At 50.0% G+C, this 13245-nt stretch overlaps 1 protein-coding gene across 6 annotated transcripts in view; it reads left to right on the top strand.

Moving 5' to 3' along the window:
* The first annotated feature begins 4297 nt into the window (after window positions 1-4297).
* Window positions 4298-13245, top strand: part of ACTN4 (actinin alpha 4) — an 85981-nt gene continuing 77033 nt past the window's right edge. For 4 of the 6 annotated variants that reach the window (XM_016193124.2, XM_007534435.3, XM_007534433.3 and 1 more), the window contains exon 1: window positions 4298-4564. In XM_016193124.2, coding sequence (XP_016048610.1) covers window positions 4403-4564 — 162 coding nt within the window. In that variant the 5' untranslated portion in view covers window positions 4298-4402. The remainder of the gene's footprint in view (window positions 4565-13245) is intronic. The other 2 variants (XM_060185851.1, XM_007534434.3) reach the window with 1 other exon arrangement.

Below are 13245 nucleotides of genomic sequence, written 5' to 3'. Positions count from 1 at the left end.
GCAGCTCTCTCATCCCCACCTTCCTGACCTGGCAGGCCACAGGTGGGCGCAGACAGTGGTGAGTCAGCAGAGAAGGGTGTGAACAGAATCGCCAAAGACTTCAAGCAGGAGCCCGGCCCTGCATTTGGGGTTAACCTGGGCCCCACTATGCTCTAGATAAACTAGGTGAACAGGGGTAACTAGTGACCCCAGGACTGTGGGTGGAGTGCTCAGTGGGGATCCTGAATGCTGCTCAAACATGTATGTCCTGGCCTCCACCTTTCTGTCCCTCAGTTCAATTGTCAGGGTTCCATGATCTCTCCCCAGTGAAGGACCCAGGGGCATAATCCATTCTCAGTGTCTAGGAAACAGGAATCACTTGATTTCAGGCTTAGATGTTTGTCACCAGTGTTGCAAACTAGTTGCCAGCTCTTTTTTGCTTGGAGAAACATGTCAAGGGTGGTGTATTGAAATAGGTATTCCCTTCACTCCCTCCTTTGCCCTAGTGGCTACTTGGTGGCCTCACTTAAGCCACTTGAGCCATATGTGGGTTTCTTGACCCAGTAGCCTGGGGCAGGGATCTCCCCTTCAGGGCATATTGTCTTCAGGAAGAGGGGGTGGGGATGGGGTGGGGGGGGCAGTGGAGGACTGCAGGGTGGGGACAGGGTTGGGGGGGGAGTGGAGGACTGCGCTGTGGTGGTGGATGCTGGGCTCGGAGGTTACTGCCCTCCAAAGGTTGTTTCATCCTAGGAAAGTACGAGAGGGCAGAGGCACTGCCCTGGTTGCCAGCCTAGCTGCCTCTTGCTGCATATCTGCACTTAACACATTCCTCCGAGGGCACTGACTTGGAGAGCCAGGTTGTAAGGCCAGGTCCTTTGCCCTATTTGCCAAGTAGAGCAGGAGCTGAGTTGGAACACTTCTGCAGGACTTGGGAGGTGGCTGGAGGAGTGGGGTGGGGGAGTAGGGTGCTGGTATGAAGATGAATATGATGCTCCCTCTGGGTGAGTGCAACTCCCCTTCACCCACTTGGGAAGTGCCTCTGGGATATAACCTGTGTGACTGCTGCTCAGCAGAGTCAGAAAGTGGCCTTTGAGAAGCTATGTCTCGGTGCTGCTTTACCCACCTTGTAGGATGATCCATGGATTGTCCTTAAGCAGCTAAGAGGCCTGAGTTCAAACCCAGCCTAGTGGCAGTGAAGCCTGGGAGAGCGGTAATGGCCCACATAGTTGGTTGCTGTGAGTTCGTGCCTTTGAAGAGTTTCTAACGACCTGGCACATGAATTAGAGGCTATTGGGATGTTGCTTACATTGCTCTCTTGGGCTCAGGGCTGCTGTTTTACTTTAGTTTTTCTTTCTTGATTTATTTATCCCTTGAGAGAGAACCAAAGCGCCTGCAGAGCTGGAAATAGAACTAAAGACCCCATGCATGCAGGCCCAGCACTTTACCTGAAGATTTACTGGCTCATCAAAAAAGTTGTGATACATTTTTGCAACAGAACAAAAAATATGTCATATGACTTTTCTGACAACCCCATACGTGAGTGGAGATAAGCTAATTGAGCATGGGACTTGGATTGCTCAACAGTCCCGGTTCAGTCGCCAAAGTGCATGGACCAGAGTGATGGCTGATTCTCATCCTCTCTCTCTCCTATAGTTCATCAATAAATGAAATGTTTTTAAAATAAGTAAAAAGGGGCTAGGTGGTGGTGCACCTGTTTAAGTGTACATATTACCAAGCGCCAGGAGTCCCTGCTCCCCACCTGCAGGGGGCCTGCTTCATGAGTAGTGAAGCAGGTCTGCGGGTGTCTGTGGCTCCCCATCCTTTCTCAATTTCTCTCTGTCCTATCTAATAATAATAATACAAAGAAATGGCTGTCAGGAGTGGTGGATTCTTAGTGCCAGCACTGAGCCCCAGAAATAACCTGGTGGCAAAAAAAGTATTCATTTAAATAGAGACTGGGATAGAAGAAATGGCTCGTTGGAGGGCTGGCAGTTGAGTGCACACCTTACCAGGTTCAAGGCCCCTGCCATATTTGGGGGGCAGGTGGGGTGGAGCTTCATGAGCAGTGAAGCAGTGCTGCAGGTGTGTCTACTTCCCCCACCCCTTGCAATTTCTCTGTCCTATCAAATAAAAAAGAAAAATGGCTCATTGGGTAAGATGTGTACCTTATATGCACTGCCCAGATTTGAGCCCTGGTGCTATGATGTCTTCCCCTTTAACTTTATCTGAATGTATTAAGAGGCCTGGAGCAATGAAACTGCTTGTGTGAGTGCCCTCCTTGAAAAGGAGACCAGAACACTGCTCTGGTCATATATAGTACAAGTCAAACCCAGGGCCTCAGGTTTGCAAAGCACACACTCTAAGGCATCAGGGCTTTGCTTAAGCAGCTTCCATAGTCACCTCTGCACATCCTACTGTCCACATCCCCACCATGGGTACACAGACCTTTGTTTCACCTAAGTAGCATTAGCCATGGGATGCAGTATTTCGTGTTATTTCCAGAGCACTGCTCAGTTCTGGCATATGGGGTGCTGGGGAATTGAACCTGGGACCTTTGGTGGCTCAAGCATCAAGGTCTTTTTGCATAACCATTAGGTTATCTGCCCAGCCTGCGATACATTTAATCAATTCTGACCAGTTCTCCAGTATCCTAAGAATGATGAACCTTAAGCTGGTGCCCTTTCTCGTCTCTTCCTGTCTCCCCTAAGCCTCTGCCCTGCTGCCCTTTGGCCTCTCTTCAGATGACAATTATTATTGCACTGTGTCTCATGGCTGCTGGGAAGGAGCCTCAAAGCTGGCAATTAAAGGGAGCCTTTAATTTAAACCTCATTGACTGGGGCCAGCCACTTTATCCTGGAGCCTTTGGTCTGAGAAGTCTCTCTGTACAAGGGAGGGACAGATGGCCCATCGCCCAAATGGCCTTTCCCTGCCGATCAGGCCAGAACCAACACAAAAGTCCTAGGCTGGTTCACCAGGTCAAGCAGGAAGAGGCTGCCGCCCCAACCCAGCCCAGCTTTAGGAACTGCCAACACTCACGGGTCTCTGTCCAGGTCCTGGGATCCCCTGGGGAAGTAGGCCACTGTCCAGGCTTTGACCTTGTCCCCCTTCTTTGCTTGTCTTTGAATCCCTCAAGCCTGTGGAAAGGTGGAGCAGCTGTTTCTTTTTCGATGAGAGCACTGCTATGGTGGTGCTGGGGATATTGAACCTCTAAGCATGAAACTTTTGCATAAGGAACTATGATATCTCCCTGGCCCTCTTTATGAAAGAGAGAGACAGAGACACAAGAGCACTGCTCAGCTCTGGCTTATGGTGGCTCTAGGATTGAATCTCATACCTCTAGGACCTTAGGCATGCAAGTCTGATGTGCTACTACTGTATGCACCTCCTCCTTGGGTCAGGTTTGTTTCAAACGCTGTACTGGGTAGGCTGCAAAGGTTCAATTCCCAGCACTACCATAAAACAGGGCTGAGAAAAAAAATAAGAATGAATTGGGCTGGGCAGTGGTGCACTTCCTTGAGCTCACATATATCACTGTGAGCAAGAACTAGGGTTCAGGTCCCTAGTTCCCCCATGCAAGGAGGAGGAAACTTCAGGAGTGGGGAAACAGTGCTACAGGTATCTCTCACTCCCCATCTTTCCCTCCCCTCTTAATTTATCTCCTATAAAAATATAAGAAAAATGTGGTCCAGGAGGTGGCGCAGTGGATAAAGCATTGTACTCTTAAGCATGAGGTCCTGAGTTCAGTCCCCGGTAGCACGTGTACCAGAGTGATGTCTGGTTCCTTCTCTCTCTCCTATCTTTCTCATTTTTTTCCTTTTTAAAGATTTTATTTATTTATTAATGAGAAACATAAGAGGAGAGAGAAAGAACCAGGCATCACCCTGGTACATGTGCAGCCGGGAACTGAACTCAGGACCTCATGCTCGATGATGCCCTTTCAGCTGCGCCTTCAACTGCGCCATTAATAAATAAGAAAAATAAAATAAAGTTAAAAAAATACAATTAAAAAATAAGTAGACGGTGCCTGCATTTTGTGGAATAGGGCTTTGCTTCAAGATTGCACAAGTTAAGGCCTGATGGACAGGCCCTCTTTATGCATCAATCATAGATTACCACGCCCATGCGTGAAAGCGCGTGCGCGCGCGTTCGCGCACACGAGCCGCAGAGCGCGCGGTGAGGGGGCGGGGCCGCGGGCTTTGCGCAGACTCCTTGCGAGCGGTCTTGGCTAGGAGGGTTCTCCGGCGCGCGCGAGCGTGGAGGGCGGCGCCGACCGCGGTGCGCAGGCGCGGTACGCAGTGCGCAGGCGCCAGGCAGAGGGCGGGCTGAGCAGCTAAAGCGGCGGCGGCGGCGGCGGCTCGGGCAGCAGAGGGGCGGGAACTGAGGCGGGAGCGGACCGGCTGGTGGGTGAGCGAGAGGCGGCGGAATGGTGGACTACCACGCGGTGAACCAGTCGTACCAGTACGGCCCCAGCAGCGGAGGCAATGGCGCCGGCGGCGGGGGCAGCATGGGCGACTACATGGCCCAGGAGGACGACTGGGACCGGGACCTGCTGCTGGACCCGGCCTGGGAGAAGCAGCAGCGCAAGGTGAGCGGGCGGCGGGGGGCCCGCGGGGGGCTCGCGAGGGGTGTTTCCGGGGGGGGCGGGGGCACCGATCCGGCCAGGGGGACCCGCGAGGGGCGCGTGGTGCCCGGTTTGGGTATCGGGGCCCCGGGAACCGGGGCGCGGTGGCGGGGGGGGGGGTGGCGCTCCGGAAAGGGCTCTGGAGTTCTGAAAAGGAACGAGAACTTGAGCAAGGCTTTGGGAGTCTGGAAAGAAATCGTAGTTGATGACTGAGCCGGGATTATAGAAATCTTAAAAAAAAACGGGGGGTGGGCGATGAGCAGGGAGCCCGATGGAGGGATGGGAAGCAGGGGATGGGGGGGGCGACCGAGGGGTGGTGATGGGAGAATCCAGAATGGGACTGGGATCTGAACCCAGCAAGAAGGGTCAGAGGGAGGGTGGGTTGGTGTGTCGAGGGAAACGGGGCCGGTGGTGGTGTGGTTGGGGGCACCAAGAGGCTTGTTGGCCGTGCAGAGAGGCGTGAAGAGGGTTGGGGTCGTGCCAGCACGGGGGGAGGTGAAGATGGAACCACAGGGGTATGGGGGGGCTGTGGAGTCTGAGGGGGGGTGGAGATGAGAAGGGGGCAAAGTGGGTGTGAAAAGACCCGAGGCTTGGGGGGGGTGAGGCTAGGTGTGGGGTCTGGAGGGAGGGAAGAGTCAGACGTGAAGTTTGGGAAGGCGCGTGAGACCTGCTGGGGTGCACTGCTGTTTGTAATAAAGGGAAGAAGGATGGGAGAACTGAGGCAGGAGAGAGGCTGAAGAAGTGGGGTGAGTGGAGAGGAGTGGTTTGAAGAGGTGTTTTTTTTTTTTTTTTGGACATTGGTGGGAAGTGGAGAAAGTGTCTCTGGAGGAGTGGGGAAGCAGCCTTGAGCTGGAATGGCGGGCGGAGGGAGGCTAGTTTAGGAAAACCTCAAGTGTGAGGGGGATAGGCTGAAAAAGTAATTGAGGGCTGGGGGTGGCGGTGCAGAGCTGGCTGGGAGGAGTTGGGGGGGGGGATAAAGGTGAGCATCCAGGAAGTTAGTGACTTTATTTTTCTGGATGATAGTGGTGAAGGGCTTCTAAAGTAGGGTCTGTTTGCCCGTGGCACTTTGGGGTATGGGACCAGCATGGGCGGGGAAGGTGGGCACAGAGATGAAAAGGAGATCAAAAGGAGTGGGAGGCCCAGAGCAGGTTGTGTGTGTGTGTGTGTGTGTGTGTGTGTGTGTGTGAGAGAGAGAGAGAGAGAGAGAGAGAGACACTGAGAGATCCCAGGGGAGCTCTGGGCTAATGTCAGAGAGGGCTTGGGTGTGTGGGAAGAGCTAAAGAAAGGAGTGTGTGGAGTGGGTGTGTGTGTTAGAAGGGGGCTGTTTAAAAGCCTTGTGTTTGAAGAGGGTGGGAGGCATTTGAAGGCAGAGGCATTTACACTGTGTTGCAGAGATTTGGCTGCCGTGTACCCCCAGCCCCAGCCCTAGACTCTGGGGATCAGGTTCATGACTCCCTTGATCTCCATGCAGTCCTGTTACCTGGGGTGGGGGGAGCAGAGAAGTGGGGGTGGGGAGTAGGACTTCCTCTTGGATGCATATGGAGGGTACTGGGACTCGGGAGCATGGATTTGGTAGAGCTGCTTCAGAAACATGGGGGTCAGACTGGGGGGGCAGGAGAAGGAGAGCAAGTGGAAGTCCCTGGAGGGTGTGAGTCAGTGCTCTGGGGCACAGCCTCCTGGAGGGGAAAGGGTGCAAGGAGCCACTGTGGGGGGTGGGGCCGGATATAAACTTGGGCAAATTATAATCCTAACCTCTGCTAGAATTTCCCCACCACTAGCTGGGAGGCGGGGAGCTGGGGGTGCTGTTGTCCTTATCCACTGCTCCACCTTTCTTGGGTGGGCAGGGTGAGTGAGATAGCTGCCTTAGAAATGCATTGTGAGGGGAAAGGGAGAGCTGAGCTGGTCTCAGTCTCTGCAGGAATTCATCATTCATCACCTGGGGCAGGGCCAGTTTGGGGAAGGTGAAGAGTTGTTGCCAGAAGACTTGGGAAGTTGGGACAGGGGTGGGGTGGGGCACTGGCCTGTTCTGGGATCTACCTTCTGCTGCTCCAGGTGCTTGGGGAAAGAGGCACCCCCTCCCTCCTTGACTCCTTTTGCTAGCTCAGTTCCACTCCCTTCTGGGGGTAGGATGTGTGTACGCCTTCGTGGCTATAGCCTCCTTGGCACACAGGGTGAGGCTGGGGCCCTGTCCAAGCCCTGGGCAGGAACCAGGACTCACCCCAAGTCCTTGTGGCTGTGTGTCGTCACTGCCCCTCCTCCCTTCCTCAAGGACCAGGCAAGGTTGAGAGACCAGGTAGCTCATTGTCGCCTCTAATATCAGCTGCTTTAGAGTCCCAGCAAGGGCCAGATTTCTATCGGTCCTGCTCCATGCCCACTGTAGCAAATATTGACACATGGCCGCTCTTTGGAGGAAAATATTGCCTCACTGCTGGTACTCTCTGATGTCAGGGTGTGGATTCTCTTCGAACTGGGGGAAAGAGTAATGGGAAGGAACACGTGCTCATGTGAGTCTGTGCTCTTCCGTCCCTTCTGAGAGACAATACCCACCCCCTTTCCTGTCCCCCCAACAGACTGGCAGGGCTTTTTCTCCATTGCAATGCCATTTTAGTGAGTGACAGACTGCTCTCTTGCCTCTCTGAGGCTGAGCTGCTGGGTGTAGGGCAAGTGGCAGCATTTGAGCATGCAACATGCTCTCAAAGGCTGTGTCCAGGGCAGTGGGGGGAGGGGGCGCAAGGCATCAGCACTAAATTCTTATAGGAGTTAAGGAAAGGGAGGGGGTGGGGTGGGGTGGCCCAAGTTCGAAGGCTTGTGGCTCATTTGGCTCTCACTTCTACTTAGAGCCCTTTGCTCTGACTTCCACGGGGGTGGGGTGGGGGGGGGGTTGTGTGTGTGTGCTGTAACCAAGGCCTTACCTGATAAGGAGGTTATGCAACAGTTCCCACATGGGAAGGCCCCAGTGTTTTCCTGGGGAGGGGAAAAGAGCAGTTGGATCTCTGAGCAAGTTCTTGAGCAACATAGTTCTAGGCCACGGCTCTTTCCCTTAGTTTCTGAAGGCTCCCTGTTGCCTTGCTACTGCCCCCTTCCCCTGCTCCCAATCTCGGGCCAGCTGCTCCAGAGCTTTTCTCAGGAAGCACTTCTTGTGCTAAAGCTGATTGCCCATCACCTTTTGCAGGGCCCCACTGTTCAAACCCCGACCTTTGGCTGGGGCCTGTTTTAGGTGTGAGTAGTTAATTATTGGAGAATTCTGTTGGTGTTTTGTTTTTCTCCAAGTAGGTTTTTTTTTTTTTTTTTTTTTTTTTTTGCTGGAAGTCCTAAAGTAGCCATCTGCTATTTGGTTCCATTACTCTAATTGCTTGCCTCTTAGGATTTGACTAACAGGTCCTCATCAGTTTTCAAAAAATGAATAATGTACTCACCGCACACGCACACACACCCACCCCAAATTCAGTTGACCTTTAGAAATAAGACTGTGTGTGTGTTGGGGGGCAAATTTCCTCTGTCCCTCTTGAGAAGGGAGCAGGGGGAGCTACTCAGTTGCTGCCACCCTAGTGCATGGCTTTTCTGATGGCTGAAAGAGAAGGTGAGGTGTGGAGGATGACTGGAGGACAGTCCCCAGGTCCCCCCTACAAACAACAACAACAACAAAACACACAGCCAGTCAGTCACACAGTCAAGATCTGATTGCTGATTGATGCCACCCTATGGCCATGCCCTGGTGCCTGCTGCTTCATTTAATCCTAGGCCATCCCGGGGCGTGGGCCCAGGAGTGCCCTCTGCCTTTTGAAAACACCCTCCCTGGTTCCGGCTTAACAAGGAGGCGACTTTGGCAGCAGGGAGCTGACTCACTCTGGGGTTGTACCTGGTACTAAATGGTCTCACTTAGTGGGCAGCCATTCTGGCCTCCAATGGGCTGCATTGTGGGGAAAGTTTGGTGAAAATTCTGCAGGGAAGCAATCCAGGAGTGAGGGTGTGTTGCTTATTTAGGAGCCTGCCATGACAGTCAGGGAGGGAGGGAGATCAGTGAAGATGTAGGCATGTACTCTCTTAAGTGTCCTCTTCCACAAGATATTGGGGAGCAAGGGCAAAGCCAGAGTCCTGTCTTGTAATCCAGGCTGGGGAGTTCTGCCATTTAAGCATGTATTCCAGTTCTGGTAGACAGCATCCTTCTCAGAGTTGACTGAGTAGTACATGGTGTCTGGGAGTGCGATCTAGCAGAAGACAGTCGAGAACAGAGCCAGAGAGAATGCATGTTATGTAAAAGACTTCCATGCCTGCGGTTCCAAGGTCTCAAGTTCAGTCCCCACCTCCACCATAAACAAGAGTTGAGCAGTACTCTGGTTTAGGGAGGAAAAAAAAAAAAAAAGCAGAGAAAAGAAAAGAAATTGTTTGGGAAGGTTTAAGAAATTTTGAGACTGTTGAACACTAATTTAATTAATTTTTTTTATTACCATATTGAATTACCATGTACTGGGACTTGTTTTCCTGTAACATTTTCACCAAAAATTCCCCGCACAGCAGCCCATTGTATAAGCCCTTCACCAGATCTTAGGGTGTTCTTTAAGGAAAAAAAAAGTAAATGTAATTTCCCATGCTGCTTTTATTTTCTCCAGGGAGAGGGGAAGAGCAAAAAATAATTAGGGAACAGCTGTTTGCTCTAGTATCACTTCTTGCTCATTCAAGTTTTTCCCGTAGCTGAAATATCAACATGTTTATCTCTTCCCTGGTGTTTAGAGCACTGTAGATCAGTGTTTTCTCCCAGCTTTCTCCCTGTTTCCTCCACTGAGCAACTTCAGGTTCTAATCAGTTATTAGACTGATTGAAGCTTCCTTTGAAGCTTCCTTTCCTCAGTTTCCTTCCGTTGCCTGTGTTCTTTTTTTTAAAGCTGAATAACAAAAGCGCTCACTTTATCTTGTTGAAGTCGCTCTCCCCTCCTCTTCTGTTTTCATGGAAATACGAGGCAGGTGAATAGCTACTTGGTAATTCAATGGCAGTGGTAATTGAAACACTGACCCACTAAAAGGTAGGCGGAAGTTTCTACTTGAGCAGGTACAAATTCTGTTTGAAAGGAGTCTTTATATAGCAGGTAGTTTGAGAGCTCCCTTAATTTCCTTTAGAATGAGTTTAAAACTTTGAACCATCAAAGCCATATAAAGAAACTAAGTTATACAATATTGGTGTCTACACTCCAGGATTTGTTACAAAGTGTTTGAACCATCAAAGCCATATAAAGAAACTAAGTTATACAATATTGGTGTCTACACTCCAGGATTTGTTACAAAGTGTTTGAAAGGGGCACAAGTGACACTTTTCATCTAGAAAGTTTATGTGTTACATTTCAGTCAGTACCCCACCTATCAGATAGCCTAAGGTTTAGTGAATCAAAGACAGAGTCACTTCAATTCTAGCCTTTCCTCTTTTTTTTTTTTTTTTTTTTTTAAGCATGCTCTATCTTCATGAGGTTGGGGGCAGTTATTTGCTGGGAGGAGAGAGAAGGGCCCTATCTCTTCCAAAAGTATAATCTTTGCATACATTTAACTGGGGTTATTGTCAAGTTTGGGAAGTTTTATCCAGGTAGCAGTCTGCCTGGGATTATAAAAGTCCCTGTGGCATTTGTCTTGGTGTCTGACTTTTTTGATTGGATTCTTCTCTCATCCATCATTCCCTGTACCCCGTAAACAGCAGCTGCATTTACTTGAAATGTCTATGGAAAGCCTTTAAAAGCTAGTTGGTGTAACTTGGTTGCTTTTTCTTTATTTTGGATAACTAGTGGCCTTTCCTTCTGAGATATAATCTGTTGAAGTGTTATGTAAAAGCCAGTGGACTGAGCTTACTTGGTACACACTGTTTGCCACCTGTTTCTGTGCTGACCTCTGCCTTCCTGGAATGAATCACCCTGACACTCCCCAAGAGTGAGGGACCATCCTGTTTTTCCAGAATGGACAGCAGTCAGTTCTCCAGCCAGAGTAGTTCACCACCACCCCCACTTTCTAAACTTATTTGTGATTTTTTTTTCAACACCTACTCTGTATTTCTTTTTTTTTTTTTTAAGATTTTATTTATTTATTTATTCCCTTTTGTTGCCCTTGTTGTTTTATTGTTGTCGTTGTTGGATAGGACAGAGAGAAGTGGAGAAAGGAGGGGAAGACAGAGGGGGGAGAGAAAGACAGACACCTGCAGACCTGCTTCACCGCCTGTGAAGAGACTCCCCTGCAGGGGGGCTCCAACCGGGATCTTTACGCCGGTCCTTGCATTTTGCGCCACGTGCGCTTAACTTGCTGTGCTACCGCCCGACTCCCTACTCTGTATTTCTTTTAAGTCAGTTTGCCTTTTTCAAATTGCTTTAAATGGAAAAGTTTTACAAAAGTATTGTAAATGGAAAACCCAGCCTCCTTGGCCATAAATAAAGACAGTGAATCATTGAAGACAGACAGGAGCAGGGGACTTGGTGTGGGGGTTGGGGGGCTGTGTGATTCAGGGATAGAGCACATGGTTTACATGTGTGAACCACTCTCTGGGCTTGATCCCCAGCACTGCATGAAAGCAGCAGAGACAAAAACAAATGGACCTCCATGGCTGGTGGGACGATGCCTTGATTTCTCTCTCTCTGTCTCACTCTCCCATTGCAGTAAATAAATAAGAACTGGATTGGGATGGAGGTTTAGTGGTAGACATACCTAAGACCCTGTATTCGATCTCCTGCACTGAAAAGAAATGATGCTGAGAGCAAAACAATGTAAAGTTCTAGCTAGTTTCTGTTCTTTCTGAAGATTCCTATGCCCTTTGCTGCCGAGGGAGACTGGTAAGTGTTGACGATGACCTCCCTCTCTGGGTACCAAGCAGAGACTTCTCTTTTAAGTACCTAGAAGGCTTAGGAGAAAAATCAAAAGGGAGGAATAACTTTCTCACTGTGATTCAAGGTTGCATGCAGGGTGTGGTCACCGGTACCATCTCCCATTTGTGATTACCACACTTGCAAAAAACTTTACCTTTGACGTGGGCCGCCTTCCCTGTGTGGCTGGCCGGGTGCTGCACCTAGGGAGGGAGGTCATATGTAACAGGCCTTCTTTTACCTCTCCTGCTATCCCTGCGTGCTGCCATCCATGGCCAGAACATACTGCCTGTGGCTGAAGGGCATTTTCAAATGTTAAAGATTGTGTGTGTGTGTGTGTGTGTGTGTGTAGGTGTTATCTGTGTGTATGTTTTATTTTTTTATTTGCTCCCCCCCCCTTTTGTTGCCCTTGTTTTTTTTTTTTTGTCTCTAGGGTTATTGCCGGGGCTCGGTGCCTGCACCACGAATGCACTGCTCCTGGAAACCATTTTTTCCCTTTTGTTACCCTGGTTGTTTTATCATTGTTGTCATTATTATTATCGCTGTTATTGATGTCATTGTTGTTGGATAGGACAGAGAGAAATGGAGAGAGGAGGGAAAGATAGAGATGGGGAGAGAAAGATAAGACACCTGCAGACCCCCTTTATCACCTGTGAAGGGACTCTCCTGCAGGTGGGGAGCCAGGGGCTCGAACTGGGATTTCTCCGCTGGTCCCTGCGCTTTGTGCCACGTGTGCTTAACCCACTGCGCTACCGCTCGACCCCTATAAACCTTTTTTTTTTTTAAATTTTTATTTATTTTCCCTTTTGTTGCCCTTTATTTTTTTATTGTTGTTAAGACAAAGAGAAATGGAGAGAGGAGGGGAAGACAGAGAGGGGGAGAGAAAGACAGACACCTGCAGACTTGCTTCACTGCCTGTAAGGTGACTCCCCTGTAGGTGGGGAGCTGGGGGCTTGAACTGGGATCCTTACACTGTTCCTTGCGACTTTTTTTTTTTATTGTTGTAGTTATTGATGTCATTGTTGGGTAGGACAGAGAGAAATGGAGAGAGGAGGGGAAGGCAGAGAGGGGGAGAGAAAGATAGACACCTGCAGACCTGCTTCACTGCCTGTGAAGTGACTCCCCTGCAGGTGGGAGCTAGGGGCTCGAACTGGGATCTTTACCCCAGTCCTTACTCTTTATGCCATGTGCACTTAACCCACTGCGCTACTGTCCAACTCCCTATCTATGTGTGTTTTAAGCAACCACAGGACCACATTCTAAGTATCAAAACTGTGAACTTACCACTTGCTCGCCACATGCTTTTTCTTTTTAAGGGTCCAGCTCTCTGTTTTCCATTTATTTATTTATTATGGAATAGAGACAGAAATGTGGGAGAGAGAGGGGAGACACATACCTGCAGACGTGCTTCACTACTTGTGAAGCTTTCCCTCTGCAGGTGTGTGGGGACCAGAGGGTTAAACCTCAGTCCTTGCACACTGTAATATGTGTGCTTAACCAGGCGCTCCATTGCCTGGCCCTGTTTCCTTCCTCCCTACCTCCCTTCCCCTCTTTCTTTCCCTCTCTCTCTCTCTCTCTCTCTCTCTCTCTTTCCCTAGAGCAAGGCTCAGCTCTGGCTGATGGTAGTACAGGGGATTGAGCCTAAGACCTCAGAGCATCAGGCCACATACACTTTAGAGTTTGGCCGGTCGCATGAATAAAACACACTAGTAGCCCATCTGGGTATTTGAAGCCTAGATTCTGAAAGGAGAGCAGTGCCCTCCTGCCAAGTTAAGAAAGGCTTATTTAAATGTTTGTCTTCCAAATAGCAGAGCAG

This window comes from Erinaceus europaeus, chromosome 2 (genome assembly GCF_950295315.1).
Source record: "Erinaceus europaeus chromosome 2, mEriEur2.1, whole genome shotgun sequence".
Classification (NCBI taxonomy): Eukaryota; Metazoa; Chordata; class Mammalia; order Eulipotyphla; family Erinaceidae; genus Erinaceus; species Erinaceus europaeus.
Note: the sequence above shows the minus strand (reverse complement) of the source record. Positions and strands in the feature narration are given on the sequence as shown.